General features: G+C 37.3%; 1 protein-coding gene across 8 annotated transcripts in view; it reads right to left on the bottom strand.

Annotated features, from left to right (window-relative positions):
- SATB1 (SATB homeobox 1) overlaps positions 1–20,302 on the bottom strand; it is a 92,833-nt gene that overhangs the window by 37,274 nt on the left and 35,257 nt on the right. For all 8 annotated transcript variants that reach the window (XM_015853822.2, XM_015853820.2, XM_015853821.2 and 5 more), the window contains 2 exons: positions 8,388–8,499; positions 5,444–5,898 (listed from right to left, as the gene is read on the bottom strand). In XM_015853822.2, coding sequence (XP_015709308.1) covers positions 5,444–5,898; positions 8,388–8,499 — 567 coding nt within the window. The remainder of the gene's footprint in view (positions 1–5,443; positions 5,899–8,387; positions 8,500–20,302) is intronic.

Consider the following 20,302-nt stretch of genomic DNA (forward strand, 5'->3'; position numbering starts at 1 on the left):
TCAGGCTTCATAGTACACCAGTGCTACTTGGCTCAGGGGTTATAGGAGAAGACAGGGGCAGAGTCCCCTTCACTCTTCCCCCCTGTGATTCTTTCACACTGAAAATGTATTTTCTTAAGATGCTACCAGAAGCCACTGAAAAAAGAAAATTTACACGTTATCACAAGTATAATTCATTACTAATTGCACAAAAATGTTCAATAAATATTATCAGTGCTTTCAAAAGCTAATTATGAATTCTTTAAAAGTGGAGATAAACTAAAGTGTCTGCCAATATGAACAAAAACACTGCCTGTCTGGCCCCCAGTTTGTCTCCTCTTTGAACATAATCACTGATTCAAATAGATTTTATCAGCCTCGTAGAACTTCAAAGCTCCAGAAGAAAAATGCAATTTGCCAAAATCCTCCCCAAAATATGTAGAACATCCTTGAATGCTATCTGCCTTCATTGCAGGGTGCTTAAACCCCATGTCCAGGTGGAGGATTATTTGCAGGCTCCACCCACAAGCCTGGATCCCTGCCAAGTAAGTTATAAGCAGACACATTTATCTATGTCGCTTAGTAGCAAGAGGAGAGCTGTCATGATAGTGTAATAGCACCTTTTTACCTTTTATTCAATAGTGATATGGATAGTGTGCTTTTTCTTAAATTACAGTACAAAGAATTATATGAATACAGTGGCAATTTCTGTTATACTTAAGCAGGCAAATTTCTCTCTACCACATAATTTACAGAACTCAAATTCAATAAAACATTACATGATGGTCCATTACTGTTATCAGTTTTGAATAATCCATCTTCATTTTTCATTTTACTGGAAAATAAAGTGTGCCAAAGACAAAGTGGAAGAAAAAAAAGCGCCTGAGAAGGTGGTTGGTGTAAACTTGGATGTTGTTTTAAAATTACAGGGATCCATTGACTGCATCCAAGTGTTCTCCCTTGAAATAGCTGTTGCCCAGAATTAGTATGGGCACAGTCTTAAATGCACAGAAGTTTTCTCATAGGAGAAGAGGCATTATCTATTAACAAAATGCAATATATCCTGGCAGCTAATATTTTAAACAAGTATGGGGGTGAAGGAAAAAGGAGGAGGAGAGAAAAGTATTTGGCAGAAACACTGAGAAGTACTTAAAAAACCTTGAGATGAAAAACTGTCACTTGTGGGAAGAGGAAAAATTACAATAGTCAGACATGGCAAAAGCAGCAGAAAGCACTCCTCCACTTTTCACCAAGCTGGAGATGGAGGTCACTCAACTCTGTACAACAGAATTTGAGCTCATGTAGCAAATGTTATGGTTGAAAGCATACACAAACTAAGACTGGCAACTCAGAGTTACAGTTCCAACTACAACCACGACTAACAGCTCCTCACTGGCAGAGCACGGAGATGTCACCCTGCTGTGCACCAGTTTAAGTTACACCTCCAAGTCAAACGCCACACATACTGGTGGGAACCAAGGCTTTTTACTCCCTGGCTCATGTTTGCATCTACAAATGCACTGCAGATATGGGAGAGGAGTTTGTTTACTTGTATAGGACTCTGGAGGTGGTTCAGAAGAATAAATGCTGATGCTCCACTCTAGTTCTTGTAAGAAGACTCAAGCACAGCGAAGAGCCTCCAGTTTAACAGAAACTGTGTAGAGGAAGCCTGAGCCAGAGTTCCGCAGGGAGGCTGGCACACAGCACTACATGTCGATGTCTATGTACCCCAAGGCTGCCAAGTACCACCCAAAACCAGCAGGCTGACCGCAAATGCCAGTTCTGCCAGCAAAGAGCCTGAGAAAAAGCTGAACCACACAGTGCATCAGCATTGCAATGAAATTGTACCAAATTTATTGATTCTGCTGAATGTCAACTGAAATATAACTTACTGAAACTAACTAAATCTGCAGCTCAGTTTACCAAAATTGCCCTAGCAGATTGAGAGACTGGTGAACACATTTGGTAGCCAACGTTGAAGCAAAACTTGGGTCCATTTGCACAGATCCTGACCCAACAAACTTTTCCATAATACACTACAAAGGGGCACTAACAGGATTCAGTCTGTTTCTTTGCAATCAGTGAGCTGGAATAGCAACTGCTGAAGGACAAATAAAACTTCAGAGCCTACTATCCGCTGAAGCCTTCCTAGCAGGACTGCTGTGGGATTTCTTGCAGGGAGAAGTGCTCCAGCCTCCAAAGCTACTTCTGCTCCCTACAACTGTGCCATTGTGCATGTTTGGTGCTTGCAAGTTACAGCTTTCTGGACTTCCCTTTGATTAAACCTCCAAAGCACATTCCTGAGAACTGCACAATTTTGAAACTTTCATGTTGAAGGTAAGGGCAAGGGGAAAATCATCCAAGAAGAAATATAAAGAAGAACGTCCTTGCAGTTTTCATAGGTGTGGCTGAGCTTTTTTCTCCATATAAATAGATGATCATTAAAAAACAATCTAGTCCTCAGAGGTAATTTAATCTAATTCCTTCCTTTAGGCTGGGCACAAGCAGAAATATTTCTAGGTAACGTTTTCCCCCACAAATAATTAAAAAAAAAAAATCTGGAAAATGTTGGCCAAATGTTGAATTACAATGCTAAGTTGGTAGAACTTCCTCTCTCCCATCACTCCAAAAACAAGAATTTCTGCAGCTGTACTGTAAAGCACAAGTATGTATAACAAGCGGTACACAAACATCTTCAGCCAATTCAACTGAAGTCCATTTTTAACACCAAAACAACAAGCTACTTTACTCTGAGTTTATAACTGACTTCCTTCAGTAACTTCTACACTGAAAGCAAATCTCCCTGAGAACACATCTAGACATCATATTTTTTTACTTATTTTGTTTGTGCAGAACTCCTAAGTTCTTCTGCCTTCAACAATCAACGATATGGTTCCTGAACATGGCTCAAATATGCTTATGGCAGTATTAAAGATGTCATTGGCATTTTGAGTTAGATTTTTCTCTTAGAATAAAGGTGAATTAAAACATGAATTTTTGCTTGCTTTAGCAAAAACAATAATAATAATAAAATTTTTAAAAAAGAATATATGATATCAATATTAGAAAAAATAACTTCTAAATATCAGGAGTTAATAAATGCTGCCTAAATTTTAGTTAAATGTGATGAATCCTTGAATAAAGTGTGACAAATTCTGAAGCACAGCAACCAAAATAAATCCAAACGTTTTTATGTAAAAAACACAGGTACATATGTACTTATACAACTGTTACTGAGGGTACAATGACAACTTCCAGTTTTGCAAAGATGAAATATGTCTATAGCAAACTCCTCTGTGTTTGAGTGAGGCTTTACTCACATGTGAAAAGTATAACTTATTTCTTCACAATACTGAGGCCAATGTTGCCTAGGTTCCTAGTATTTTTCCTTTCTATTCCCTTAGTTGGCCACAATAAATAGTAAATACTACAGATAGTTACGTAGCTAGCTGCAAATACTAATTTGATTAGCTAACACAATTTGTAGGATATGGGGATACTACTCTGTGTTCTTTCAAGTTTATTTGGTTGAATATTGCCAAAATATATTACATATAGATATATTTCATATCTTTTCACTGGATTTTCTTTTTCTTTTTTTTTAATGTTCATGTTTGAATTTCCTTCTAGTTTTGGGTCACCTTGAGTATATTTTTACCAGGCTGGTTAACTATAATGTCTATGGAAGAATAAAACTTTAAGAAAATGTTATTACTAAGAATAACATTGTTAGTAAGAAAAATGTCTAGTAATTGGAAATTAGTATTTTCACTAGAAATCTGGCTCTACAGCTACATTCATCGCATCTCTATAGCATTTTCATAAGGCACATCATATAAATTCAAGGTCCAGACAGAACCAATTGTTCTTGTATTTTAGATAACAACTACTATTCATGAACGATAAACCAAAAACAGTATGGAAAATGAGCTAACAAAAACTGAACAAATGGCTTGGGAAGGGGGAGTTGGAAATTGATTTTAGGCAAGTCTGAGAAAGAAGTAAATAATGAATTATTTATTTTCCAAATTATTTGCTCAGCTTTTTGCTCAGGTAAGATGGCAGCTGCAAGCCACAGTAACTTGAAACAACTAATAATATTTCAATACCTTATAGTATCAATAGTTAAATTATTACATGCTGCATTAAAAAAAATCTCTGTCACTTATTTTTAAATTCAATAACTGACACTGTCTGAACCCAACTTACTTAAGCTGCACAAGTTCATGTATCGCATGAAATCTGGACCTGAAAATCCTTTCTGTAGTTAAGAGGAAAGGCACATCGACACACACACAACTCTACAGATAATTCACCCTATGACTGCATTCGTTTTAGCTGATTTGAGGTAATAATCTTTCTCAAAATTATTACAAATGACATGCTGATTCAAATCTGGTACTAGTGCATATGAAACAGTTTTTATTCTCCAAGTGAGAAACATCAACTTTTCAAAAGAATCACAAATTATATATTTTTAACATACTCAATAACAAGCAAATACTCATGCCCTAAGTTTAAAAATGTGGAATCCAAAGCAAACTTATGCACATTAAATATATATATATATATCGTATAAATAAGTTCTATTTTATTTTCTGTTAAAAAACAGACTTTAAAATTTTTAAGATCTTATTAGCTGCTCTGAGTATACTGACATTTCTTCCATAACTTCTGCTTGATTAAATTCCACGCAACATGGCATTAAGTTAAATTCATAGAGTAGAATAAATTATAACAGGGTTAGCTTCTAAAACAGGTGTAAAAAATAACACATTTTAGTGTTACTTATCAGCTTTGCTAGGGCTAATTTTTTCTGCACTGATGAACTGAAGTATATGCTCTGACGCGGACATGGGCAATCTCAGAAAATACAAACTGCAAAAACACATGAAAGAATAGAGGACCTAAAAATAAAGCTTCTAATTTTTCTTTAATTAAGTCTTTACAGAAAGTTGCTAAGAGTCACATTACTATGATTTTCAACAAAATATGATAGAAATAAAGGCAAACAAGAATAGAAGAATATCTCGGGTGCACCTCAGAGAGAAGATAGGTTGTGCAGTGCATGCACGTGGTCAGTATTGGCATACCTTCATTACACAAAGGCAATATGTTGGGTGACTTTGTCCATGGTTCTGCAAAGAGCTGTTTATTTCCTTTCCAGGGAAGATGGAGAGGAACCAAGACATCTCTAAGAACAGTGTGTATTCCCACAGCTTCTATTTCCACAAGCCTATCACTCTGCATATCTGTACTGCATCAACATGGACACTGGTCCTGCAAGGAAGTGTGGTTCCTTCACAGGAGCAAGTGGCAAGACAGAAGTGAGGACAGATACTTAAAAAGGTGATAATTACTAAATATATGAATTAATAATGAGAGAGAGACAGAGAGAAAGAGAGGGAGAGAGCAAAAGAGGGGATCTCCTAGATTTAAAAGAGTAAGAAAAAAAGATACTGACCTGAGTTCGGTTAAAAGCCACACGTGCAAATACTGCCTGTGAGATTCCTGCTCGTTTCAGTTCATCACGGACCCACTGGTAGATTTCGGAAGACACCTCTGTGTTTGTTGAGACCTGCTGCTCCAACGGCTTGTTCATGGATCTACTAACAGGAGGAGGGTGGTTCAAGTACTGTTGGTTTAAGGACTGCTGGGCTAGAAGTCTGTTCACTGCATACTGCTGGTTAAGCAACTGGGCCATTACCAGCTGCTGGTTTACCAGCTGAGGGCTAATGGGAGTAGATACAAGTCCAGGGTGCAGGTTTGGAAGAGGGGTCCGAACTGATGGTTGACTACCATGAGAAAGCTGAACAGGGGATGGAGGCTGTTCGGCTGTGTTCCCTGGGACCGGCTGCTGACCGAAGTTGACATGGTTGGCACCTTGCTGGGATAGTTCAGAAAGGCTATCCATCTCAACTATGACAGAAAAGAAACATCGAAAAAGCCAAAATAAGACTGAATATCACAAATTTCATGCTCCTTGCAAGATGTGCTAACAAAAGTAAATAAAGATAAAACAGCAGATTCAGGGTTGAGCTTACAGTATTCTCCAGCCTAGACTGGCAGGTCTATTACAACACTGTTCCTGCTATTTGCCTTCAAAATTAATCTAAAAAATAATAGTGTTGTGAATATTACAAAGAAAATCAAACCCACAGTACAACAAACTGCCCATCCTTGACACTGAGTCCTTGGAGGAATGAGCAGAGTATCAGAACAAAAAAATGTGTTTGAAAACATACACATAGGAAAAAAATCACTGCCAGAGAACTTTGCAAAGGTACAACGCACCAGTTGCCAACCAAACCATGAGCTGGTGGCTGCAAAGGGCATTCCCACAGTTATAGTTATAGGGTGCTTCAGAAATGGCAGCAAACAACCAGGAGAAGGGGAAGTACAGGAAACTTCTCTGTATGGTGCAGAAGATGCAAGCAAAATGGTGACTGTTCCAGGGGTAAGGAGGGCTGTTACTGGAAAGCTCATCCAGCCCAGAAAGAGAAGCCCTGGTGACTGGCTGTGTTACTCCTGTGGGGTCCCTGCCCCTACATCTGCAGCTCCCAGACACAGGAAATCTGTAACAAGCAGGGTGGGGTGTGGACCTCCCTATGCTCTGTTAATTTCTAGATGCTGCATCAATTGTATGGGACTGCTAGGAACTAGTATAATTTATGTAAATTACACAGATGGGCTGCTTTATCTTGCAACCATGTATGCATGTTTTTTTCAGTGACTTGCAACATGGTTGATTTTTTTTTTTCCTTGTATTAACTCATCTGCCTTGACACGCCCTCCTTTTTAATTAACAACAGTTTTTTAAACTTCAAGAGTTATTCCATTTTACCTCTTGTACATGATAAGAAGATATAGAATAACTCTAGGTTAATGTAAATGAGTCACATTTTTGCCAGGATATGTCAGTTCCAAAGATTTAGCAATGCTGGTCTGGAAATAGCTTTAAGAAAACACGCTTTATTTAAAAAAATAAAAAATAAAAAAATCTAATATCTTTGTAGAAGTGTTGTAGCTATTTTTTCTTATACTAGTAAAATGTATTTAACAAGAATAGGCAATATGTGTGCTTTTTATAGTGATTATAATCCCTACCAACAGGCACTCAGAAAAGGTCACCCTTTTTATCCATGGGAATAATAAGTGGAAGAAGAGATCAGCACTTGGACTCGCACTCACAGCCCTTCATCCTCCACTGTCCTATGCAGGAATGTACAAACACATCATTCCCATGTGCTGATTTCAGTGTCCTCATTGAAGGGACTATGAAACTGTTTTGACAAGCCAATTAAGGAGTATTTTGCAGGGTATGCCCCATATTCGTGGGCTCCATAGCAGAACTACTCCTATAATGGAGATGGAAGGACACGCTGGGGAAAGGTCACCTTCCATGCAGCAGCTCTACTAGCGTGGACCATCTGAAACCACATGCAGTCTCGCCACCACCTAAGAAGATCATAAGCCCTGAGTACAGCCCAGGGTTGCACAGAATATACAGACTAGGTGAAGGAAAGAAGCCACTTGTTCTCACCAGCAGAAAGTAGAGATCAACCCATGTGGGCCATTCACTTGGAACAGTAATTCAAGCAATTATCACAAAAGTGATTCATAGCCTTCATTACAGCCTTAAGCTATAAAAAGGCAAGGAACTCATTTTGGTAGATGAATGATTTTGCTTCAAATACTAAAAGCTAAGTCAATCTCAAAATCTGGTCCAAATTGAGGTCCCATTTCTTCATTCTTCTGAATGCTATGTAGAAATTTTCTGACATAAAGTGTTCAAAATTATGTTAACAGGTTTAAGAAATAGTTTTAAAAATGGACAATACAGGAAGATAAAAGGTACAGTGGAGTTAATATGTCTCAGTGGATTTTCTTCTCCAGTAATTCACTCAAGTTTAGTAAAACAAGCAAACAATTGTCACAACTATTTGCTAAAATGAATTGAAATCGGTCCTAAATTCATAAAATTACAGCATTCTTCTTGGAATGCAGTGATAGTTACGGAAACCTTCTTCTTTATACATACATTAACCAGAGCAAGAAAAAAAAAAATATCATACATTAGAAAAACTCAGCACATTACAGTTCCAGGAACAGGTTTTAAAACAATTATTCTGGGCTGTAGAAGATCTCTACATTTACAGAATGACAGCTTTACATCTCTGGCAAACCAAGTCAGTGAGGCTGTTTCAATAGCAAATATTTATTTAAATGAATTCTTTCACTATATATGTACTTTCTACATCTACTCATCAAAAGCATCCTAAACTTATCATAAAGGGACCTGGCTTCTTGTATGACTGTGACAGACCGCAATGTGACACATAACTGTATGCATCCACCATCACAACAATTTTTATTTTTATTATTTTTATTTTTATTTTTTTGCTTACCCATCATATCTTTTGCCTTCTTGAAATGTTTATACCACCTTCCAAATTCCTGACATTTTGCTGCTGAGACATTTGCATAGTAAGTGCTGTTCACAATGGAAGAAATCATACTCTGTGTGAAAAGGGGAGAAGAAAAAAATAAATCTGTAATACAGAGCAGTATAAGACAAAGCACAAATAATTTCAATTGTTGAAACTATAATATTTTTATAGTTTGAGAATCATATTGCAATCTGATCCTGTTGTCCAAAGCTTTTTTAAAAATTCATTAATTGAATATAAAACCAAACCAAGGTATATTATAAATGAGAACAGAAAAAGCAAACGTACTAAAGAAAGAACAAAGTTATCGACCAAGAAACATCAGGCCATAGGATGGGCTCAGGATGGAAGATACTAATCATGAAAATGCCTTTTGTTTGTTCTGTTTCTGCTTTTAAATTTGATTGATGCTTCACATACCAACACGAGTTTACAAGCATAGAGATGCTATACTGACTCCAGAAATGCAAGCAATAACCCCGGTAAATCCATTACCATTCCTTTTGTAACACTTACACAGAATAGATACTGGAAAATCACAGGACCGAAATTTGTCTGAATGAGTTATTAGCAGGGTGGTAAAATGAAATGCTTTCTAAAAGAATAAAATATGTATGTCACAACCCAAAACAATTCTGGACTTGCTTTTGCTAAATGGTATTTCAAATGATTCACAGAAAAAGACATAAGAAAAATTCTTATTGTTGTGTCTAACTCTGTAAGAGGATATTAGCCATAAAATATATCTTTGTTTTCCTCAGAGGTTCTAAAGATATAAGATAATTACAGTGAGAAATGTGTCTTCTGCTCAGCTTTAAGCAATTTTTAAACAGTGAAATTTACAATGTCTAAAACTTTCAGTTATCATACATTCCTTTACAAAATCAATTAAGAAAAGGCCTTAACAAATAAGGCACTGCTTCAACATGAAAATTACATTCAGTATATGATGTATGAACAACAAAATTAACAAATGTAATTTCAACAGACTGAACTTTGTCAACCTTCACATTTCTATAAGGAAAGTAGTTACTTTTAGCTTAACTACAAGAATTGTCCGGCATATTGAGAAAACAATGACATTCAAGAAGACAAAGCTCTGATTATTATGTTTCTTTACAATTCAGCATGTAACATTTAGCAGTATTTCTGCTGTCGTAAAATCAATGTACAGTATGAACTCTTTGTTACACAAACTGCAACAATCACTGGAAGAAACAGTTTGGAGAGAAAATGCCATAAACATTACTGTAACTCTTCTTTTATAAGGCTAGTTCAGCTTCTAAGTAAAAGCATCTTGATTATTGATCGTAGTGAAGTTGATTACAACCATTCGTTTTCTAACACAATACTCAGTAGCATGCTATTTGTGGAGTCTCAGAACTGCTAGAGTGAGGCAGTATAACTGATGCCAAATGTGGATACCCAATACTCATCAGGCAGTTATTTTAATGTTTCTCTGAATCACTAAAGTTCTTACCATTCCTTGATATTAATCTGGCATTTCTGAAATTAACTATAAGCCTTTTGACAGTGGTATAAAAGGAGATTGAAATCTTAATAGACTTTAGCCTGAATGACCTGAACTGAGCTCAGTTAAACCCAACTTCAATTTTCAGCATAATAGCAATATCATTAATGTCCAGTACTTACAAAATCATTGTTTAAACTATTTTACAGATTACATCACTTTAAACATGGGCCCACAATATGTAAGGTGTGATTAAAAATGTCCTGTGAATCTGAATTCTACTACAAACTCTATGAAGGCACAGTTACTGTACATGCAAAACATGTAGATCTGCTCGTGCAAAATGGAGAACTGCAAGTGTTCTCCATTTAGGATAACATAGGCCATTTTCCTATTGGGGATTAAGCACATTTTGTGGATGCCATTTAGATTTCAAGGTTGTTTTCTCTTATTTTACTTTAGCTACTTCAGATGCCTTCTCCTGCTCAGGTAACTTTGGTAAGTATGGAAACACGTTGACTGATAATAATTTTAGGAAATTACCCACTGCCAGTGGATCTAGGATTTCCTATTTCTCACTTCCATGTCATTTTCCAAAGGAGATATGACAATGAAATGTTTGTCTCTAACATCCTCTGCTTCTTCAGAAATAAATTTAATGCACTTAATTTATTTTACAATCAAACAGGGGACTAGTCTGTTTAAACAACGCTACTAGGAATTTTGCCTTCTCTGACAGAGTGTGAACCTGAGACTATGATGGCTAATAATGGGATTTTACTCCATACCTTCTAAGAAGATTAAAAAAACAAAACAAAACAAAACAAACAAACGAACAAACAAAAACAAAACAAAAGCCATAGACATTATCTTCGTGTTTTAAAATGAAAATTATTCTCCTTTTTCTTTGACACTCATGCAAACTTTCAAGTGATATTACCTACGCTAAGAATCCTCATCAGGAGGAATCAATGATTTATTTACTAATTCACTGAAGGCAAAATTTTACAAGCCAGATAAAATATTACTACATTGTTAACTCAGAAAATAACTTGACAACAGTGAATTTCATTGTTTCTATTCTTTATTTATTATCTTCTCATCAAAGCTGTGGTTATGTCAGTGCAAAGAGATGCACTTTGCTGTAGAAATTCCTTTATAATTCCTACTGCTGTATAATATCTATATGTTTTTAGCAGCAGTTTATATATATACAGATTCCCACTATGCTTACAGTTTAGAACTGAGTATCAGACCCTCTGAGTTGGTGGTATTCAGAGATCCACCCTCTAGACTATAGGCATACTAACATTTTCCTTATTTCCCTTGTCTTTACATATGAGAAGTTCCCATTGTCTAGTCTTTTGCATACTGATGATCAAAGAATGGCTGTAATTGCAACACATATTAAGGTGCCATTGAACATAGTTATTCCTTATCTGTGAGACACAGAGGCATACCCTTTCCATGTACAAGGATGACGAATATAAATGCATCATACAAATATCAGGCGCATTCGAACGCTTCACATTCATCGGTCAATCTCATTTCTTTTTCACACGTCGACAAGAAAATTGATAGAAGGCAAAACCTGGTCACAGCTCCTCAGTCTTAACACATCTCCCAGAAGTTTACCCTTGAAAGCAAGTTGCAAGACTTCAAGATCACAAATTTCCCTCTCTTGCCTCATTATGTTCCTCCCCTCAGACACTGAGCTTTTAGTCCTGCTCTGAGAATCAGAAGATCTAGTCTGAAATGGTGCCACCTTCACAGAAATCCCACTATTCTGGAATGATACCATCTGTTGCAGCCCAAGTGCTCTTTTTTTAGCCAAATAAGTTAATTATAATCAGGCATCCAACAACTGTGTGGAGGTAGGGGTAGAATTTGTTGCAAAGTTCAAGCTGAGGTTTGTTTCATGTAGCTTGAACTGAAACCCATTCTCTAAGGGTTAATAAATATCAGTGATTTGAAAAACAGGCACCATAATTTCTTAGATAAATTGGGGAAAGACGTTACCTCTCAAGCAGGAATCTTTTCCTATGTCCATCAAATAAAAACTGATAAGACAGCAGTATCAAACACCTTTGGTGCTGTGACAGAAGCTAAGGGAAGGAGCATCCTGCATGGCAGGGGAAGGACCTGTGTGTTTCTTGCTGGCTGGTCAAGTCAGCCAGTCATGGGTGCTAAAGGGAGGGATTTCACAGACATTTTCCCCAGCACTGTTCTCTGACCAGGTGAATCACTGTTCGATCGTCACTAAAAGTATACCGTTGTCCTTTTTTGCAAACCAACAAAAACAATGTTAATCAGGTTAATTCAATCATCTAAACCAAAACTGTTCATGCTTTTCTGCCAAATCAACCAACCACAGCAAAATCTGTTATCAGTGATTGCTCAGCTTACAGTCAAAAAAGCTTTTAACCCCCACAGTCCCAAAACTTCCCCTAAATAACCTTAAAATTGTTTTTATATGGGCAGAATGAGGTTGTTTTCATGCCTCATGAAGGGGCAGTTGGGCTGCAGTATTTACACAGAACAAACACATACTGACACAGACTTAGTAGAGAGAAAGAGCAGTTTCCAAAAACAACTCAGCTGAATTAGATACTGGAGATTCCTCTGCAAATGAAGCACTCCCCTCAGAAGGAGCATCATAACCCAAACTTATTTAGGCCTTTCAGGTTGTTTAACTAGGAAAAAAATCCAAGCTTTTTTGCAACTCATTCATTGGTGTTTAAAGCTTCAAGCCTGCTCAGTGAAAGGGGCAAGGGCTGCAACAACTTATTTACACAATTATCTAAATACGATTAAACAGCTGATGGACAAATATTAAACTGGAAAATGTATAGTCATTTCAGCTTAATGTAATCCTCTTTCTGTAAACACCCAAGATGATTTTTTTCAACCAGAACAGTCCTGACATCTCATAAGCCTAAGGGTGAATAGCAAGAGATTGTTTTTGATAGTTATAAATATTCAAAAGACATGCAGACCATCTGCTTTCATAATACAGGTAAAGCAAGACTGAAATGGTGACTGCTGTATAAAAATGGTTCTTTTAACAAAGTCTTCCTCTCCTCGAAAACTATAAAGACAGATGTCAAAAACTGTTTACACAGGGTAATCAGGAGCGTGCAAAATGTAATATTCCTTTTACACACAGTGCTTGCTAAAGAGATTTTTTTTCTTTTTCTTCCCATCTGTGTGTTGCAACACATTTCTACAAGTTAAAAACATTTTTTCAAACAGAGATCTCATGAATACCCAAAAACATGCTATCTGGTTTCTGAATGCTAATTAATTTCAACTAAGGAATCTGATTTTTTTTTTCTGTAGGAAGGAATGCATGCTTTTGAAATGGAGCACTTCAACAATAACAGCCACTGAAAACAGAACACCCCGCAAGTTTAATTTTGCACTAGTTTGACACTGGCTATTTTCACAACTGCTTTGCATTCAAACCCGCATCTGCTAAATCTGGCTATAAGACACAAGGAGCTATTCTCCTGCTTTCCAAAGGGGATTTTATTTATGTTTTACTATTTATCAAGATTTCAGTATAAAGCTTTGTAACATCATAATGGTTTTGTCAAGTGATAAGTAGAAGGTACCTTGTCTTCCTAGCAGAATATGAACAGTGCTGTCCATAAACCTTACAGTCAATTTTCAGAGCTGAAACACTAATCTTGACAGTAACCTTTTAATATATTATATTAATGGCAGAGAGGCATTAAGCACCTTTTTTTATAATTCTCAATAAAATGAACATTTACTGAACAATCTGTCAAACTACTGGCTCAATTTTTGAAAGCCAAACTTTTAAGGCTCTATCCTATTTTCTCTCCCATAAATCCTTCACTTTACAACAGCAGGATAGCATTTTCCAGTCCTGCAACCCTAGCATGTCTTTAAAAAAAAAAAAAAAAAAAAAAAAAGGAAAGGGAAAGGGAAAGGGAAAGGGAAAGGGAAACGGGAAAAGGGATTAAAGGGAAGGGAAAGGGAAAAGGAAAAGGGAAAAGCAAGAGTGAAAGGGAAAAGCAGCAGTGAAAGGGAAAAGCAGCAGTGAAAGGGAAAAGCAGCAGTGAAAGGGAAGAGCAGCAGTGAAAGGGAAGGGAATAGTGAAAGGAAGGAAGGAAGGAAGGAAGGAAGGAAGGAAAGGAAGGAAGCACGGAAGGAAGGAAGGAAGGAGGAAGGAAAGAAGGAAGGAGGAAGGGTAAGAATTGTGAAGAAGGAAGGAAGGAAGGAAGGAAGGAAGGAAGGAAGGAAGGAAGGAAGGAAGGAAGGAAATGTTATCAGTCTTTGTCCCTAGACTTAGTTTGAATAGTGAGAAAGTTGCAGAGCAGAACTTCTAGATTTGGGTGGGAGGAGAGATCTTTTCTCAAAGGATAGATGAACCTTGTTTCCCTAGTTTTGGCTTCTATCAGTCGGGGTTTTGTTTGTTTGTTTAGTTTGTTTGCTTGTTGTTGCTTTTTACATAGAAATTGAAACATCAGTTTTTATAAAAGCTGAACTCTGAGGAGTCTTTCTTTCTTTCATTCTCAGGAGACCTTACGTCAGCATTTTTCAGATGAGAATGAACACTCAAGCACCGACTGGATAACATAAGATTATCCCCAAATCAAAGATTTTAGCCCGTGTGTGCCTCTGCCTGTCCACATACTGCAAAAACCCAAACAGGGCAAAACATTGTTCCTGGTGCTGTAGTATGGCACAGAACCATCACCTGCCACATCAGGTAAAACCAGACCTGAAGCTCAAAAACATCCAGTCACCAGCTGTGGTTTAGACAAGGAATCACAAAATAGATGGCTTAATTGCAGATGAAGAACAATATTAAATTTGCTGGTCCTAGAATTCCTTTATTGTTAAAGTAACGCAATGGAATTTGTTGGCGTATGCCTTATAAACACGTAGAATAAGGAAAAAAAAATAATAACAACAACAAAACAGAACAAAAACACAGATGGACAGAGCAGAAAAAAACCCTTTGTTTGTGCCTTTGGCACTGCACTTGGATGGCTATCTGACCTCTATACTGCTGCCAGGGTCAGGAGAATTAAGGATTTGCATGGCAAATGCTGGTCATACAAGTTAAAAACTGCCTAAAGGTGTATTTCAAATGATGACAAAAGCTTTCTTTCTACTACACAAGCACTTTTTTCCTCCTTTCTCTTGTCTTTATATAGTATATATGGTTTCCTGCTCCTTTTCTGTCTTCTTATATGGCCTTTAAGAATTCTAAAAGCACACTTTAATATAAACATTCAGCTACATTGAATATGGTGAAGATTACAAAAAGATTCTCGATAAACTGTATGTATATAAATATATCCCCACACCAGAAGATTTTGAAATACAGAGATGAGGATTCAGCATCTGAAGGAACTGATCCTTGCATTAACGTTTGCCACTTGGTAAAATAAAATTCCTAGCTGTTGCATGACCAAGCAGCTTTCCCCAATGTTTTCTTAGCATCTCCCACTAATGGATATAAATAAAACTCAAACAAGAAACTGCTTCCCAGGATACTAATCTTACATTTACAAAGGATAAAATCTTAAGAAAGAGAAAGATAGGTAGGTGGGAAATGTTAATTCAGATCTGAAATGACTTTCTAACTGCTTTACAAGCTGTATGTCATAGTGCCCAACACTTCAACAAAATATAAAAAGAAGAAATAAAAAAGGAAAAAGTCATAACCTCTACCTGTAAAAGATAAGGAGATGTAAGTTGTTTTAGTTTTCACTGTCAGATGTCCAACATGAATCCTTACAAGCATCCTGATTTTTATTGCACACCTTGTAAATGCTAATTACTTAGTAGTAAAAATATGGATAAAACTTAAAATGTAAAATAGTCAAAATTTAATAAGTTAATGCTTGGTTTAATCCACTGAATGAAAACATCCCTGTAGTTTGTGGGGTGTATTATTATGCCCTAAGAATTTGATTCACTGGTGTCTGCAGGAAAAGCTCTGAAGCCAGAGAGCTCCATGGGTAAAGCAAGCGCTATCCATTTTAGTCAGGAATCTGACTGAAATACTTGTAGGAAGTAACAGGGTTCCTTTGCACTGCTGCTTTTGCTTAAATTGGGAATGCACATCTTCAGGTGCCTGTCCCTGTCACTCCCACTTTGGTGCCCATCACAAAGCCATCTTTGAGTACAGAGGCAGATTTTCTGCCAGATGAAGCTAACCCCATGAAGCTCCAACCACAGAGAGTGCTTTGAGTCCATGGGGCCAGAGTAGATCTATTCCAGGATAAGTTCCATCCCTCCTCCTCAGCCCTGGAATATGATGACAGAGATCCTTCCCTCAAGCATTTCCCTTTCCCAGCTGCTGCTCCTGCACCAGACAGTAGCACAGTGCAATATAGACAAGGTAAATCACCATTTCTCATGCAAGAATGAAGGCTGGGTTTTGGTGGGGTCTTGGAAATCAGATTAAACTGGTGGAAAATAGAAATGAGATACAATTTCCATCTTCCTCTCAAGTGGATTGCTTTTATTTCTAACAAATCTCTTTTAACCAGGTCAGATTGCTTCTGACTTGCTTCCTATCTAGAAAAGACAGTCCTAATGCACATGCTTCCTAATGTAAATGCTTTGTGTGGCAGGTGACATTTTAGATCTATTAATGCATTAAATGCAGCTTTTGGTAAGCAAAATATTTCCACAAAAATAAAACAAATCACAAATTTTCCTGATAGAGATGCAGATAATCTATCTTCAATGAACCAAAATGGTGATTTTCCACTACAGTTTTCATAAAACGCTGTTCAAAACTGCTTAGCATTATCCACCGTGTTATGGAAGATTTCCTTGCTGGGAAATAGGACATGATTTTCAGCAAGTCTCTTCTCGGATTCCACTGTTCTGCTAGGCAAAGCATCAGATGTCTGGCATGAAGTTGAGCCCTAAGGCATAATGTCCAGACAAGAAGTCATCAGACTCAGTAGCACTAACAGTTGCCTTGCTCAATTTCTTTTGGTGTTTAGGATAAGTCCTTTCTTTGATCTCTTTCCTTTTCCTACAGAAGATTTTGCAGATTTTTAAAGCCAAACGGGACAATTTTGAGAATCTATTTGGACTCCACATAAAAACAGAGCCTAGAAGTTCATCCAGCAGTTACTGAATTTGGCTAAGTTACCTGTGGCTGAGTTAGAGTAAACATCAGATATTGATCTGAAAACTACTTGTGCTGGATCTTTCACCACATCCCATGATAATCTGTTTCACTAGATGAGTACTATTTTTTTTTTTTTTTAATGCATGACTAGCTTTTAGTTTGCACTTTATTGATTTCAGCTCCCAGCTTCTCTCATGCCTTTGATTGCTTAAATACCCCTCTAGTGCCAAATGCAACATCCCCTGCCTATCTTTTGTTTAAATGGTTAAGTGTCAAATTTATCGTTTCAGGCCTTGTGCCACTTTATGAGCCACTCATACTTCTGATTATTCTTAATTGTACAGGTCCCAGTTCATGAGGATATTTTTCTTGTTAAAAATACATGAACAAATTTTCTTGTTCTGGGGGAGGAAAAAAAAGTAAAGTATTACCAAAGAAGGAAAAAAAGGAGTTATAGCGTGAAATTTGCTATAGATTCTTAACTTCTGCTTGGTAAAATCATATGCAGGTGACACTTTAAGCAGCTGTGCGAGACAAGGTACTAGTTTATCCTCTGCATTGCTGCTTTCCACTGACAAGAGTTTGTGAGAAGTCAAGATGCTCTGAAGAGTACATAAAAATATGCAAAGCTTGATAATCTTGAAAGAGAAATGTTCCAGCTAGCTTCTGTGTGGAACAGGCACGTGCACTTTGAGGTTCCATTCATTCAAAAATTATCCTAGATAAGGTTTTGCACACAAATCTCCTTACAAAATGTGCAGAATTGGGCACACAGCTTTAAAAGCCTGGGGACATACTAGCTGGCAAGTATGTTATGGTGGGATTTTACTGGGATACATACAGAAATACAAAATCCCACAATTCTGAGAGAGTACAGATATACTGATTTAAACACACATGGTAAATTTAAAGAATTGAAATCTCTCCCTCTAGAAAGGACATAAACACTGATGTCCTTCACGTGTATCTCAGTTTTTCACCATCGCAAAATCCACCCTTCTGTACAGTAGCTTGCCGAAAAGTAACAAATCCTTCAGAAAGATGGCAAAAGCAGAAACAGGTTTGACTTTAGAGAAGCTCCTCTGCCTCCTAGCACATAGGTAATCATTCCTCACAAACTTACAAAGAACTGTAACTCTCAGTGTGGGAAAATAAATAAATAATAACCTGGAAAAATGAAGAAATGTGAATTTGTGAGGAAAGTCTTTGAGAGCCTTTCATGTGCTCCTATTCCTGGAGAAGAGAATTCTTTCTTTTTGACTCTGATATTCCAGTCCTGGAGTGAGGCAGGTCTGAGGCTGCTGCTGTCCTGAAAAACCTGTCTTCTGATAACCGCTGCAAGGCACCAGGGGAACCTGATACTGTTTGCGCTGTTCTTGAAGCGTCCCAGGAAAGGGAGACAAAAGTCTCCCTCGCCTTAGGTTTTCCTAAATTATTATTAATTAAAAAGAGAAGAAAAAGGAAGGGGGTGGGGGGAAGAAGCAAGCTTTCAGAGTTTTGCTCAGGGTCTTTTTGTGAAACATGTCTCTTTTCTTCTGTGTTGTGAGTAGAGCCAAGAATTGTACGAGTCCGTTCTAACAAAGTGAGAGGTGCTCATCCTGTAGCATCACCTCTCAATAAGTGGGTCCTGCTTCACTCTCATTCCTGTCTGCTACCAGAGCATTACGAATTCAAGCAGTTTTCTCCAGACAGATCTTTATGCCTCCACTGCGTGCACTGACGCAGGCATACCTCAGCTTTAAATCTGCTGACAGCAACGCTCCAGCACCTACGGAATTTGTTCAGCTTTTGGGTAGGTTTTATAACCGCACTGATATCCATGCCTCCCACCACCACTAGTAATAACTGAACCAGTCATGGAAGGTCTCTGCAAACCCATCGCAGCAGTGATTAAGATGTAGACATACGTATCTACTTGCCCCTTAAATAGAAGGCTTAATTGGCGATGTGGATAGCCGTTTGCTAATGGACAGAAATTAAACTCCATTTAATTCCTGAGCAGACACTTTCAATGCACAAGGTTTACCACACATTTGGAGCGGGGAGAGGGGGGAGGAAGGAATGAGCTGCACGCACGACTCTCCCTACCTCTGACAATCACCGAGGAAAAGCAACATGAGGACCAGAATGGCATAAGTGTGGCAGGTGTGAATTGACCTGCACTGGCAAAGCTGTGAGCTGGGAAACTTGCAAATCACATGGTTGTGCAATACTTGGCTCCAGTCAGTGCTATCATGTTCTTTATAAAAAAATAAAAAAATCTTAAAGACGTGTACGTCAAGTTAAGGGATTAACTGTCAAGTGACATTACCGAAACAGAGACAATATATTTCTTTATTGTTAATGAAATTCAGTTAAAAGTGAAGGAAGTGATAAAGAAAGTACTGTATTGTAATGTATTTTACATAAGAACGTAATATAGAAAGGGAAATGCAATTAAATCTTAATGTGGACTTTTTTATTTTTAGTTTATCATCTGGTTTACATTTTGAGCCCCTTTGCAGCAGTAAATTATGCTGGCATTTCTTAGGGAATAGCTGCCATGTTAATTTAGTTTAATAAAATAACTGATAGAGAAAAGGGGGAAAAGAAGCATGAAGAGACAGTACCCCCCCCCCCCCCCCACACACACACACACACATACTTCTCCTTATCTTTAGCTACGTATTCAAATGCTTTCTATATGAATTGTCCGTGGTCCAACTCCAGCACCATGTAATAATACAATACATTACAACACAGTACAATACAATCTTGGATTTCTGTAGCGCCCTTCATGCAAGCATCCCAGGGTGCTTTACAATCATTATGAGTTAAAATTAAAACTGAAGCACATACAATTCCTAATAGAATCATTTTAAAAATGCTAAACAGAACAAATAACTTTTAAGTCTAGATTTAAAAGTCCCAACAGCCAGAGCTTTCCTTACTTCAATTGGCAATGAGCTCCAAAGCTAGGGAGCAAAGCGACTAAAGGCTCTCTCATGTTATGTTAAAGGATCTCTCATGTTGTTTATACTTGTGCAGTACTCTGCAGCCAACAATTTGCCAATAGCAAGAAGAAAAAGACTTATTTGCAATCTTGTTTTAAAGAACGTTGGAGGAATGGCTTGTTAACCCTCTAATAAAGTTACGGAAAGAAAAATCAGGGTTTATACTCAGCCATGACTGCATTAAGCACCATGAATGAATGAATACAGAATTCTGTTTTATATACATATATATATATGTATATATAAAAGTAAGAACACCACAGCAAATATTTTTGATGAA

Source organism: Coturnix japonica, chromosome 2 (genome assembly GCF_001577835.2).
Source record: "Coturnix japonica isolate 7356 chromosome 2, Coturnix japonica 2.1, whole genome shotgun sequence".
In the NCBI taxonomy this organism is placed as follows: domain Eukaryota; kingdom Metazoa; phylum Chordata; class Aves; order Galliformes; family Phasianidae; genus Coturnix; species Coturnix japonica.